The sequence below is a fragment of the Bacillus rossius genome, assembly GCF_032445375.1.
Source record: "Bacillus rossius redtenbacheri isolate Brsri chromosome 4 unlocalized genomic scaffold, Brsri_v3 Brsri_v3_scf4_2, whole genome shotgun sequence".
NCBI lineage: Eukaryota > Metazoa > Arthropoda > Insecta > Phasmatodea > Bacillidae > Bacillus > Bacillus rossius.
Genome location: NW_026962011.1, coordinates 15552858 through 15566754, shown reverse-complemented (window position 1 = coordinate 15566754; position 13897 = coordinate 15552858). Strand labels below are relative to the sequence as shown.

The following is a 13897-nucleotide window of genomic DNA, read 5'->3' as shown; positions in this document are numbered from 1 at the left end:
CTGATATGTATTTATTTTAATATTTTGATAACTATATGAATTTATAAATGCATAAACCTTAAGGCTATAAAAGCATGAAAATCAGTTTAAAAATGTTACCTATATATTGTTTTCCTTTTAAATTAAAAAAATATATATCATCTTTACACGACTACAAAAGGGTTACAAAGTTTGGCTCTGTAATGTACTTTTTGGATACATACACACACACACACACACACACACACATATATATATATATATATATATATATATATATATATATATATATATATATATATAGCGATTTTATTTCTGTGTTTAAACCGTTTTTATAGGAAGTTGGTTTCGTGATCGTGATAGTTTGAATATTTGTTTAATTATGTATCTTAGGGCACTTTAAGTTATTAAAAAGTACTGTAACTTATAAAGTCTCCCAAGTCATTAGTTTAATGGTTTAATGGGGTAGAGAGAAAATATTTCACCCATTCCTTTTCCCACTTTTTTAGACTGTTAAATAATCGAATCAACACGGTCGAGAGTTTTGTACAAGGTTAAGCTAAAATCTACATTTGCAGGCCCTGTATACCTACTTGTTGCGACCACATATTTACTAAAAGGCTTTAGTCTGTAAGCACCACGAGAAAATATTTTATTATTTCACGCGGGCGACTACAACTATCGTGATAATCACACCAGTTCAAAAGTGTTTACTCCAACAAGTAGCCAAAGGTAAGTCCAATGCCATTTTGACTGAAAAAAATTAGCATGGAAGCTTTATTGCAAGCTGCATCAAAATATTTGAAATTGTAAGATGGCAAGGCCTAATCTCCCTTAAACGGCAAACTCGGACCATGATAGTGAAAATGGGAAAAGTTAAAAAAAATAACAATTCGTTTGAATCCCTGAGTAAAAAAAAATATTGCATTAATTCAAATTTATTTGAACACGCAAATTTCAAATAAAACCAAAGATAGTCAACAAGCCGAGCGAGGTGACACAATGAATCCCGGATAATCCAAGTTCAAAATCATGCTCCGACTCCTACAAAATCCTCCCAGGCAAGTTCTGAGATGTTGCTTTATCAAATGTCGTGGATTGTTCCTTGTGCAGTTGCGTTGATTGCACAGTGGTCTTTTGTATCCTTCTGCAGTTTCGTCACTAGGGACGAGGTGAATAGATGAAGTAAATAAATAAACGAATTCAACCTTGTTTACATGAAGAAGCTGGAACCGGTTTTAGCAAACAAAAGAGATCCATTGCCCATTTACCGTTTTAATTCTCCCCTGTTTGTTCAAGTTTGGAACGACATCTATGTCTGTGTAACTTTCATCAACAATTGTATGTTTTTGCGACACTCCGTTTTATTTTTTCGGAATATGTACGTGGTCACGTCCAACAAGTTTTTGTTTTCTGCTATCGTGATATAGAGCAGCGGCCATTACTTCAATTTTTCTCGAAGGTATGTGGTAAATGAGATAATACTTACATTATCACAATGGGACTTGAAAGACGCTATATATTTCATTCTAAACTTGATCAGACAAAGAAAACTAAAATTGAGTTACGAAAACATATAAAAAAATCAAATGAAACAATTCTAGGAAGCAACGGTTCGAACAATAGGGCATCTGAAGCAGAAAAATCAGACATTAAAAAGAAAACATAATTTTCGTTTCAAATATTTTGAATTTTTATTCACGCGCAAGGTGGGCTGGTACCTTAATATTTGTTGGATGACATACTTAGAAGATAGTATTGTTTGTGATCATCCAGAAAAAAAGTCTTAGCCACTGCTTTAATTTAACCACGGCATTCGTAAGGCAAAGTCTCTGGCGAGACCTCGCTCTTTATATCTCCCCTCTTTGCGTTGGCAGCAGTGTCACCCTCTTCGCGGGCTCTTCTTTTGTTTCTGTTATTCATCCTCGCGGCTGCAGGAGCGCTCGTTAATCCTCCATCTTCCGGCACTTTATCCGCGACTAATTGAGGCGCGTGCCGTCCGAGGGCGAGGGTTGGAGCGTTGGCAGCACTGCAAGGGGTTGGCCGCCTGCTCACTGGCTGTACAGGAAGGGAAGGGAAAGAAGGAAGAAGAAATTGCGTTGTTAAAAAACTAACGGCGTTTTGACTGCGGAGCTTAAGCCCTACTGCCTTCATCTGTAAATACGGTCTTTCCGCAAGCTGGCGACAAGCCGTGTAAAAAAAAAAAAAAGCCAGAACAAATATTCTGCGGGACGGAATTTTGTTTCTTCGCATAATATCAGGGATACAGGTTTTCTGAGCGATTACATGTCTGAAAAAATATAAAATTTTTACAATCTCATTTCACGAAGGATTATTTTTTTTAGCATTGTCTGCAAAAATTGTCAATTCTCTTTAATGTTTTGATTTGGGAAATTTGATTTTCAGTTAATATTCCAAAGAGGTCTGCTTTACGCACAAGTAATCTAAGACAACAAAAAAATACAAAAGCGAAGTATTTTACGTATGTATATCACAACAAAAGTTTCGTTCTTTGTAAACTGCGTTTGACAGTTATAACGATATATTGCTTGTATAATTGTTACAGCTTCAAGAAAGTTCTTAGAATCGTTTGCATTTACAAGGAACGCCACAATGATAGAACTTTTTGGTTGATTCATTTGCATACTTTTATATGTAATAATTAAAGTACACGACTCCACCTATAAGATAAATATTCAGACCTGTGAAGTTCCTATTCTATCAGGTTTTGAGAAGAGGCATTTAACCTACTAAAAACATAGCTTGATTGTTTTCCTGAAAGTTTCAGAAAACGTTCATTAATTAGATAAAACAATAGTAAACTACTTAAAAATAATGTTTTTAGAAAAAAGAAACACGAATCCTTACTGCAGTAAAGATTAAAATAAAATTACTTTTATTTTGACATTTGATAATCATTAGAATGTCTAAAATTTTTAAAATCTGTATATTACTTTCTGGCTAAACACAAACAAAATAACCTACTAAAATAAATCATATGTAGAAGAGGGGATAGAAACCATGATTGAAATTTACTTTTGTGATGCTATATATAAATGAATAAACTTTGATTTGCTTAGTTTCTTAGTAAATACAAATATTTGCAATTCAATAAATTTGGAAGGCTCCAAGAAAGCCAATTAAGTAAAAATTATGTGGATGAAAACTTATCGTTTCTTTACATTCGCTTATGTATTTAAGCCACTTAGCAGCTTTAAATCGAACAACCAATCCGTGCGCTATTATACAGCGCATTCACTGGAAAAAAAGTTTTATATTATTTCTTTCATACAAAATTTCTAAGAAGATGATATTACTATCAATTTAATGTGCTATAATGTTAAATAGCTCCAGGAAATCATATTTTTATTACAAAAGTAAACATTTTCAAAATAATGTATGCTTTGGCTTCAAAATAATCCAAAATCATTTATTACGTTTAGTTAAATTCGGAGACATAATTATTAAACTTAAACTTTCTTCACCCCTGAGAGATTGATTTTTGCAAAATATAAAATTTTTTTTGGTAGTTTTTCTATATTTATTATTGGTACCCATTATTTATATTTTTAAATGTGCTTAGTTAGTTTTAGACATATAATTAATTATCCTACAATTATATTTACCCCCCTTTCAACCCCTTAGGAATGTAATTCCATAATTATATATATATCATAGTTTTTAAGTTAGCGAATGACCATTCTAATACAAAAATCATCAAAAGTCGATGATTAGTTTTCGATTAATGCTCGAACAAACAGAAAAACAAAAATAGACAATTAGACAAAAGTTTTTAAACTAAATTTTTGAGTTGTCAGTAATGTAAGTAGCTATTTCCAATATGTTTTCATAATTCCATCCAATGTACAAACCTTTTTACCTCGAAAAATGTTATTATACATGTATACATATATTTATACGAATCTATACTAATATTATAAAGCTGAAGAGTTTGTTTGTTTGTTTGAACGCGCTAATCTCAGGAACCACTGATCCGATTTGAAAAATTCTTTCAGTGTTGGATATAACATTTATCGAGGAAGGCTATAGTATATATATTATATTATCAATAACATTAGGGATCCTTACTAAAAGTCAAATTTAGAATCAAATGCTTTGGAGGGGGTTAGATACAACATGCAGTACACGTACGAAGTGTGTGTTGACAATGCCGCAGGTGCTAGAAATTTATTTCCTATTGCCTATTAACATTGTTGCCTTGCACTCGATGCCTTATCATTCTTAATTTTCCTTTACAAGTAAAAAACACCCGTGTGATATTAACAACGAAGCCATCAGTACCCTCATAAGAGTTGAATTAGTATTTAAATACTTTTTATCACTTTAAATCGTAAACCTTAACTATTGTTTTTTTTCCTCTCTCTGTGTTCAATTAGTTTTTTTTCTTTTACTAGAATTATTTTTATTTTTTAAAATTAATTTTCATTTTTCGGACCATCAATAATAATCCTCTCCCGTTACAATTCTGACAAGGTCTTGTGTGTGTGTGTGTGTGTGTATATATATATATATATATATATATATATATATATAAGCGAAATACCACTCACTGACTCACTCATCACGAGATCTCTAAAACTATACACCCGATTGACTTGAAATTTAGCATAGTTACTCATTTTGTGATGTAGACGCTCACTAAGAACGGATTCTGCGGAAATCCGATCCCAAGGGGAGTTTTGGGGGCGTAATATATCAAAATTTCCAGTTTTTGGTAGGAAATCACCATGGCAACGGCTGTTGCTTTGTTGATGCTTCATTCGTCTCTATGGCAACGACTATTTCATTGTTAGTTCAGTCCTCATCAGTGATGAGTCATCACCGTTGAAATTTTGCGGGTACCTTAAGTATCAAAAATTGCCCTTTTTTTTAAGTATTTATATTTTACTAACTTGAAACTTCACAGTAATGTTCCTAATGTTACGCAGGATGACATTTTCCAAAAATTAGATACCATGGGTGGTTAAAACCAGGCAACAGTGGGTACTTTGTCTGCATGAGAACAGGATTTTGCATTGTTCATGCCTTCTGCGTCTCCATGGCAACGGGAATCGCGCGGCAATGGCGTACTCACAAGGAGGGGCATGTATAATGAGCGGCGCAAGAGTGATCTGCCTGTATACTGCCGTAGCGAAGTACGGGTGCATCAGTTGTACGTTGCGTGCACGAGTCGGGAAACCATCGATGCTATTCATTTTCTCTCCGGTACATTATACAGCATTGTAATAAAATTTCACTGAATTTTTTTTATTTACCATTACTGTAAATGGGAGATGTGGCTTAATTTTTTTTCCATTAGTATAGCCGTGCGAAGCCGGGTCGGGTAGCTAGTGTATATATATTTTTTTCACACAACCTACGACATACAATTGCAACACGTATACGTATGTGCTTCTGAATATTTACCCTCTACCCTTCCAACAATGTTTAACAACCCTAAATACCTTTGATGTCTGAGATACAAGTCACATTCATATTATTTTTGTTTCTAATACATTGATTTAAAGAACGTTACTACTAAAGTATTTAGCGCCTATAATTCCTAAGTAACTTTAAAGTTAACAGTGTAGCTTTATATGTTCTCTTAATTTGGAATGATTTCACTCGCTTTGTCATTTAAAAGATCCAAAAATTCTTCAGTTGATTTTGTCAAACCTATTTTCCCTGTATCTCTTCTTATACATTAACGTATACCTAAAATGAGTTTTTTGTATATATTTTACGCATGAATAGCCAACATGCATTAATCATAACCATAGTGTCCTCTTCGAAGTATTTCATGTAGCTACATTTTAAGTCAGTTATTTCCTTATCCCCTAAAAAAACACACAAACTAAACAACGGATATCACTTAAGAGTCTTCATGGCAAAGGTTATGCTTTTGTGTATATTAAATATTTATGAATGCGCTGCCTCAGTTCCTTGATCTTTTTAACCAACACACCCTTTTTAAACAGTTACGTAGTTAGTTTTTGAAACGAAATGTGCTTGGTGTGTTTTCAATATATCTTTTCTTTTGTATATCATCAAATAAAATTTTCCTCCCATGTTCATTTTCACGGCCAAGACGGTTCAGAAGTCAGATAAACTACCTTTCACAAAAGTGACGCTGGTTTGATTCATGACGAAACTGAACTAGGTTCTTTTTCGCAAGCGTAAAACGTAACGGACGTTGCCATCAGTTTTCAGGGATTCTTCTGTTCCCCACTCCCATCTACTCTTCTCAATGCTACACTCTCATATCATCACCCCACATATTCTCTAATGACCTCTTTATCGACGAGACTTTAAGCCCGTTCATTCATAATAACAATTGTAATAACAACTTCATCTTTAGTAGATAATTAATAAGCCAATGAATTACGAATTAAAAATAATTTTTTTAAAGTTCTTACATCATTGACAAATTTGAGCCAGTCATTTTGTTTTGAATTTTCTGAGGAAAATTTCTTCAACATAGTTTAAATAATTATATCAAAAAATTATTATAATCCGTTTACATATTTCTTTCTTGGTGGGATATGTTAATTTACAGCACTATATTTTTCCATATTTTGTTGTTTTATTTTTTACTTTCCATTTTCTTTTGAAGCGATTAGCTTACTTTGTTTTTAGCTGGCAAACATGGAGCAAACCTTTTTTTGTTGCTTTTTTTTTGCTTGTTTGTTTTTCGGGTGTATGCATCTGTTATTAATGTTCGTTTAGAATTCTGCGTGTGGTTATTCTCATAAATCCATTTACTATCGATATAAAGCAAATATTTGTATTAAACAGTGGAGCTTTTAAAATTGACTTAATATATTTCGCTGAGAGGCACATATTTCAATTTTTATGTATGGCAAACACTTACTTCACGTATATTTTAATGAACAGCGTGTATGCTAGAGCACAAACATTTGAATAGAACCTCAAAAAAAAACTAATTGAATTTTTAAAATGTTTATTTTTTCTTTCGGGACCGATCAAATAACGTTTCCCAGCTGTGATGTTCTAATAGAATGCTGGGGCGCCTTTTGAGTACGCCACCTTATGTACTCATGGTTTCTTATACACCCAATATTTAAAACTATTTGTTTATTCATTACAGTAATTCAAATTTTGAAACAGTAATTGTTTTAGTTTTTTGACTAACTTACAATGTTTTAATAACATTACAAGAATATTTTTTAAAGCATTGCTTAATAATTTAATACTTCACTACCACTCAATTTGACTCTCATCTGAATTGAACATTTAAATTAATATGATATGGATGATACAATAAGATAAATAAACATTTTAAAAAAAATTGGTTGTCTGTAAAGTCGGTTTACGGACGATAGTTTAACGTGACGTCATAAAAAAGCATTGATGAAATGATTGCATACATTTAAGATACTTAACTCATCGATGATGTGAAGGAAAATGGCTTACCCAGGACCAAGATGCAGTCAAAAAACGTTGGTTGTCCGTAAAGTCGGCTTACGGACGATAGTTCAACGTGACAACGTCATAACAAAACATTGATAAAATGATTGCATACTTTTATGAATAAAATTAAATATTTTTTATTGAATTATCACTATTTTTATGGATACAAAGAAGGAGTAAAATTAAATCTACAATTTAACTGATAAATTTACTTTTATTTGCACTCATTAATTCAAATATTTTTTTACTTTAACGAAGAGATTATTTTAACTATAACTATTATACATGTTCGCTATTTAACTTTTTCCAATCTGTGTTATTCTGTTAAGGATAGGACGATGATAGGAAAAGTAGGAAACGAATGGGAGTGTTTCAAGTTTAATGTGCCTCGAAAAAGTCAAATCGATGGTTGTTCCAATCGAGTGGAAGAGAGATAGATGCGGCGCAAGGGTACAATGAGCGTAACGGGACACAGCGTAACGGGACAATGTGCGTAACGGGGCACTTTTTGGTGCGTGCAGCCGGCGTTCATATATTTATTAGACGTTGTCACGTCAAAAAAAGGAAAGAATATTCATCTACCTTATGACATTAATCATTCAAACACAGAACGACGTAAGGGAAGATAATGGTCATACATATGGAAAGATAATGGCCATGTATGTGGGAAGATAATGGACAAACACATTATCATTCACACGCAGAATTATAAAAATCATATAACACACAGAATCATACATTTAAGAAACCTAACTCACCGATGATGTGCAGGAAAATGGCTTACCCAACACCGAGATGTCAACATATTTTCTTTGCCCCACGGACTCTGCAGCAATGATAGGAGGAAGAGGTTAGCAAAGAGCAATGAAAATGTTACATTGAACTGCATGAAAACGGAATTACGCCACGGACTCTGTTGCAATGCTAGGAAGTTCAGGTTAGCAAAGAGCAATATAAAATGATTGTAACGGGACACAGCATAACGGGACAATATGCGCAACGGGACACTTATTCGTGCGTGCAGCCGGCGTTCGTCGATTTATTAGACGTTATCACGTCAAAATAGAAGAGAATATACAAACTAAAACTTTATTCCTTGATCACACTGGTATTTTTTTTAATATTTGATTCCATATGAATCGTTTGGGAGAAACAGAACATATATATTCTTGCAACTAATATGTGAAACATAAATTAAATACTGAAAGTTCCTTAGATCAATCGTGTCTTGTATTCTAAAATAAAATTATCCCTTTTCTTGTTGTTTTTACTTTATGTAGAACGTGTTACTGTTTTCATATATTCCTTTGAAATTTCAAATAAATTTTCTCACCACTGTTATTAATTCAGTAACGTCAATGAAAACAATATTTTATGTTTAGAAATATTTATGCTATTTAATTGAAATTTTGACTTGTATATTTATTAATCTTGCTTTAAAAATAGATAGATAAATAATTTTCGATCGCGCAGATTTTTTTTTTTTACCTAATGATTCCCGTAACTTTATTCCGAGCAGAGTATTAGTTTTTGGAACCAACTTTCGTCGTTTGTTCACGAGACACGTGGCTATCCACATCGAATCACTGGCCGAGGCGCTGCGTAAACATATATAACTTTCCGTGTAGGCACGCGTCGCGTGCAGAACGGCCGTGTGTCGGGACTCAGCGGGCACGTGAGGGCACGTGACCGCAGCGCTGCCGGCGGGGATATCGGGCAGCTGTAATCCTCCGCGGTCGGGCGAGAGCCGGGACAGCAGGGGCATTACGTGACGGTGTCGACCGAACTGAACCTCACCTGTGTTCGCCGGTCGCAAGCGTGGGATACAGGAGCCGAGCCGCCGAGATACTGGCTCAGTAGGCCGAAGATTCAGGGTGGTCATAAAAAAAAATATGTGCGGGATTTTAATGAAGCAGGTATCTTATTTTCATAAGCAAATTAAAAACTTGATATGATATTTTCTAGCTCTTGTACTATTTAAAGTAGAAGCTTGATTTTAATGAGGCAGGTATCTTATTTTCATAAGCAAATTAAAAACTTTAAATGATATTTTCTAGCTCTTGTACTATTTAATGTAGAAGCTTGATTTTTAATGAGGCAGGTATCTTATTTCCATAAGCGCGACAGAAGTGAATCTTCTTGCTTATTAGATATAGATAGAGATAAATTATCAGTATTATTTTTTTTTATTTAACAAGATATGATCATTGAGATTAGTAAGGATGCGTGACAAATATTGCGATTGGATTCGCATGAAGAACATACTTTACGTCTTTGTCTAGTAAAATGACATTTAATGAGACGTGAATTGGAGATATGTAAGAATACGAGTAAATGTGTATACCGCACATTAGTTGCAACCCCTCCCCCCTTCCGAGAGGAACAGCAAGGAGTTTAAACCGAGCGAAAATTAAAACTTGGTTGAGAATGACCCGTTTATTCATACTTAATTATAACACATAAAGTACACAAAAAATGTTGAAAAAAAACACATGTTCTCTTGTTTGCATAGACACTCTTCCACCTAGCACCAGGACTCGCTCGCTTGTCATAACTGACAACAGAAAAAAAAAGATACACAATTACAAATCACCATAATCTACCATTAAAACATTATTAACTTTAAAAACGTTGGCATACCAAACTTTGACAAGAATTTGAAATTATTTACTGGAGTTACTTGAAAATATTATTATAGCACTCGACCCACACAAACATCAGGCTTTCTTTGCTTCACGAGCATTAATAGCTAACAAGAGTTACTCGTAAAATCAACTTCATGCCATATTTATAATTTTATGCTAGGAACTTTCCGTATTCAAACAACTCCGTCTATTCGTTATACCATAATATGTTACTATTAAATATTTATAAATAAATATGAGACACAAACGAACATGTAACTTTAGTCCTAAACCTAGTATATATTAACTCAAAATAAACGTTATTCAGAAATATGTACTAAAGTACAAACTACGATGACCAATAATCCCCCTATGAATGTAGGGAACTACCAATGTGGTCACTCGCCTCAGATTACTCAAGATGACGTCCAGTCCACGGCCCGCGGCGAGTCGTTCCACGCCGTCCACTCACCTGCCGAGTAGCACTCTCCAACTCCTACAGTACTCCACCCGGACTTCGCTGGCGTCGACGGCTGATAGGAATTCCACGAAGTCCCTGGGACGACTCGAGCACTTGGAAGAAAGACTGGCCTCGTTTCACCTTTCACGACTCGTCAGAACTGTTCCTTGACTCCACCTGGTACACTCGTTCAAAGCCGTTTCACTGGAATGTCGTAACATACACACGGAAACTGCTCCAGTGACATAGCGATGACATAAAAAGTCATTCGCTCTGAGCACCACACACGCAACTCGTCGATAAATGTTTACAGTCACTTTTTCATAATACTGCCTTTGACCAGCCTCCCTTATCGCCTCCTTACTGCTTCCTTCTTGGTTGATGCGCCCTTCTTACCCCTAACTACCTCGGCTTACTACTCCCTCTTCACTCGCTCGGCGAGTAAAATTGGTTACATCGCAGGCGAGTCTTTTCTAATTCTAAGTGGTACTCTGACCACTGAACAGTACCCCTAGTTAGACGAGCGAGTTTTCACAAAACACTCGCTCGGCGAGTTATAACTCGAACTCGTAGGGCGAGTTGCGTATACCAGTCTTCGGGCGAGCTACCCTCCTTCGCTGCTGCACTACCTCCCCGATGGCTGCCACTGCATCCTAGTCGGCGATCGCGCCAAGTCCGAGCTCAAAACATATGTAGAGTGCTCCTTACCCATTCGTGAGGCTAAGCCCGACTTCTTGTTCAGGCGCAGAGTCGGGCAGCATGACGGCGTGTAGACTAGCGGCGGTTAGGCGGTGGCATGGTGACGATCTTCTTCAAGAGCTTCTCTCACTCTGTCTTTAGCGTGCCCGAGGGGCCCTATTTACAACCCCTGGCGCCAACCGACTTAACCTTCCAGAACGGGACAGAAAGGTTAGCGGACGAACTCTCGCCACAACTACTTCCTGGTCACGTGGTAGCTCCTAGTTAAGTGACTAGCTCCGCGGGGCGTTTTCAGGAGGATAGGCAACCTGCGAAACTTCGGTGTGTGGTGGTTTGTCTGCTTTCAGGGTTAAACATAGTACAAAATCGTTAGTGAAGGGATGACGTTGCGGGCGGCAAAATTACACCCGCAAAACATTTGTATGATACCATAAACGTACACCTGATAACATTTGTCCTTTTATTTTCGATATAATAAATTTTTTAAGGAATTTTTTCGGGATTTATGGGGAATATATGCCCCTTCCCCATCACCCTCTCCTTGTGTATACTGCTGTATTCTAAAAATAAATAACATGCTTAATATTCGAAATAAATATTTAGATTTCAAATTGTCATTAAATAATATTAACATATTGTTTGATAAGAATCAGGAATAAAATAAAAGATATAATGTTCAAACGGGACCATATAAATGGTTGCTACTAAATCCTAAAGGTATACAAAACGCTAAAAACGCTCATAATCATTGCTAGTAAATTAAATATGATTGTCACAGATTTATTTGTTAGTAATATATTGCAAGGTTTACATATTTTAAGGAAAAAAAAAGTTAGCTGAGATAAAATTATTTTAAATAGTGTTTTTATAATAATTGTTTACCTACGGACGGTCGCAGCTGCATAAGCAATGGAGTGTGCATGACCGAATTCCTCTAGTACGCAGCATGAAGTGAATCAAGGACGACAAAACGTGCCTACTTCCAAAGTTTAAATTAAAATTTTCAATTTTTTGATTTGTGAAATAGGTGAGACTTCCTAGTCAATACGGATATCGAAAAATAACAATCTTCAAACTAATTGGATTGATCAAAGGAGTCGGTCTATTTTAACCACTCTACTTCTTGATAGAATCCACGCCCGTGCTGAAATTTTAATACCCAACGTTGAAACCATAAGGCTTGAACCTAAAGGACGTAAAACATCAGTCAGAATTATACCGTTAGAAGCGAAATAAAAAAAACACTGGAAATTTTTAACATTTGTGCATGTGGGTGATGCAGAAACCAAGTTATACACGAAGAAACTGAAAAAATAATTTTGAAAATTATTGATTTCTTTTTTTCCCAACGTATTGCAATTGCAGATGCTATTTCAAAACCGAAATCTAACCTGCAATAAATTTATGAAACGAAAATAGCTATTTTTTTAAAAGGTGATTTTGTATCGCTCAATGGGTACATTCTAAACGATATATTTTTCTTCTTTTTTCTGTTATCTTCGTGCGGAATTGGAGGTTCGTTGCTCCAGGAAAGAAAGCGGTGGTTCGCGGGGTTTTGGCCGAGGGGAGAAGGGGAGGGGAAACAAACGCCTATCGAGGGAATGCCTCTGGCGCACTTCTTCTGTTTCCGTCAGCAGCCCGGGTGTTTTATAGCGTTCCCGCCCAGAAAAGAAGGGGGGGGGGGGTATTGGACAGCGGAGGAGGGGGGGAGACCCTGCGGCGTCGTTTCCTGTCGATGACATTGCGATACTAGGGGCGCCCCCGGTCAGAGAACTATTACTCCCCGCGAGGGACGTCGCTGGCACAGAACAAATAATAAAAGGCTAGGGTGAAAAAAAAAAAGTGCCAGGACACGTTGTTCGACGAGGTCGCTTCGCTGTTTCGCCGTCGCTGACAAAGCGAACGGAACGAACCGCTCAAACAGCTTCATTCACTTCGAAAAACTTATTTTTTTTTATATCGACGAGTTTCCAAAACGAAAAGAAATCGCGCGAAAAGTTTACCGACACGCCAATTTACGGGTAACTGGGGCGGAATTTTTTCTCCACGCGAAACAAGTGAAAAGTGGCACTTTTCTACAGTCATGCCAAGATAAAAATCAGTTCTGGATTTACACGATGTTATTCTATTACGGTACAAAAAAAATACAAAATATCTCACTGCGAAAAAAAAAGTATTGTAATATTTTTCATATTGCTCAGTCAGAATATTTTCCCACACTGAATATCGGTTTCTTTGCAATCGATGTCAAAGTTGAAACTACTCAGTGTTTCATCCCAGAATTTTTTTTAAGTTATAATTCATTAGGCGCTTTGTGGAAAAATGATGACATAGAATTTTTTTATGATAGAAAAAAATCTCCATACAAATGAAAATTAAATATGTACTTTTAAATCCTATATTTTAGTAATTGATATTAAATACTGGTAAATATAATTTAAAACATTTTTATTGTGAATATTTGTGATAGAAATAGTGTTTCTAAACTTTTTCACACATATTTGCTTGTGTTTTTATATAATTGAGGTTAGGTTATGCTTCTTTAAGCGCTTTATGAAAAAATTATTATAATTAATTTTTACGATACGCGCGCAGCATGCAAAAAAATTGACAGGATGAAAGGAGGCTACATACATATAAACATTATATACGTATGTGCTTTTAAATCATAAACTTTGTTTATTGATATTGAATTCGGGTACAT

The 13897-nt window shown here is 35.4% G+C and overlaps 1 protein-coding gene across 1 annotated transcript in view; it reads right to left on the bottom strand.

The window, feature by feature from the left end:
* The window catches only part of LOC134542317 (trypsin-like), a 50772-nt gene extending 41597 nt beyond the window's left edge, over positions 1 to 9175 (bottom strand). Inside the window, exon 1 of the mRNA XM_063386467.1 lies at positions 9028 to 9175. Within this exon, the coding sequence (XP_063242537.1) occupies positions 9028 to 9175 (148 nt within the window). The remainder of the gene's footprint in view (positions 1 to 9027) is intronic.
* Between the last annotated feature and the right edge of the window lie 4722 nt (positions 9176 to 13897).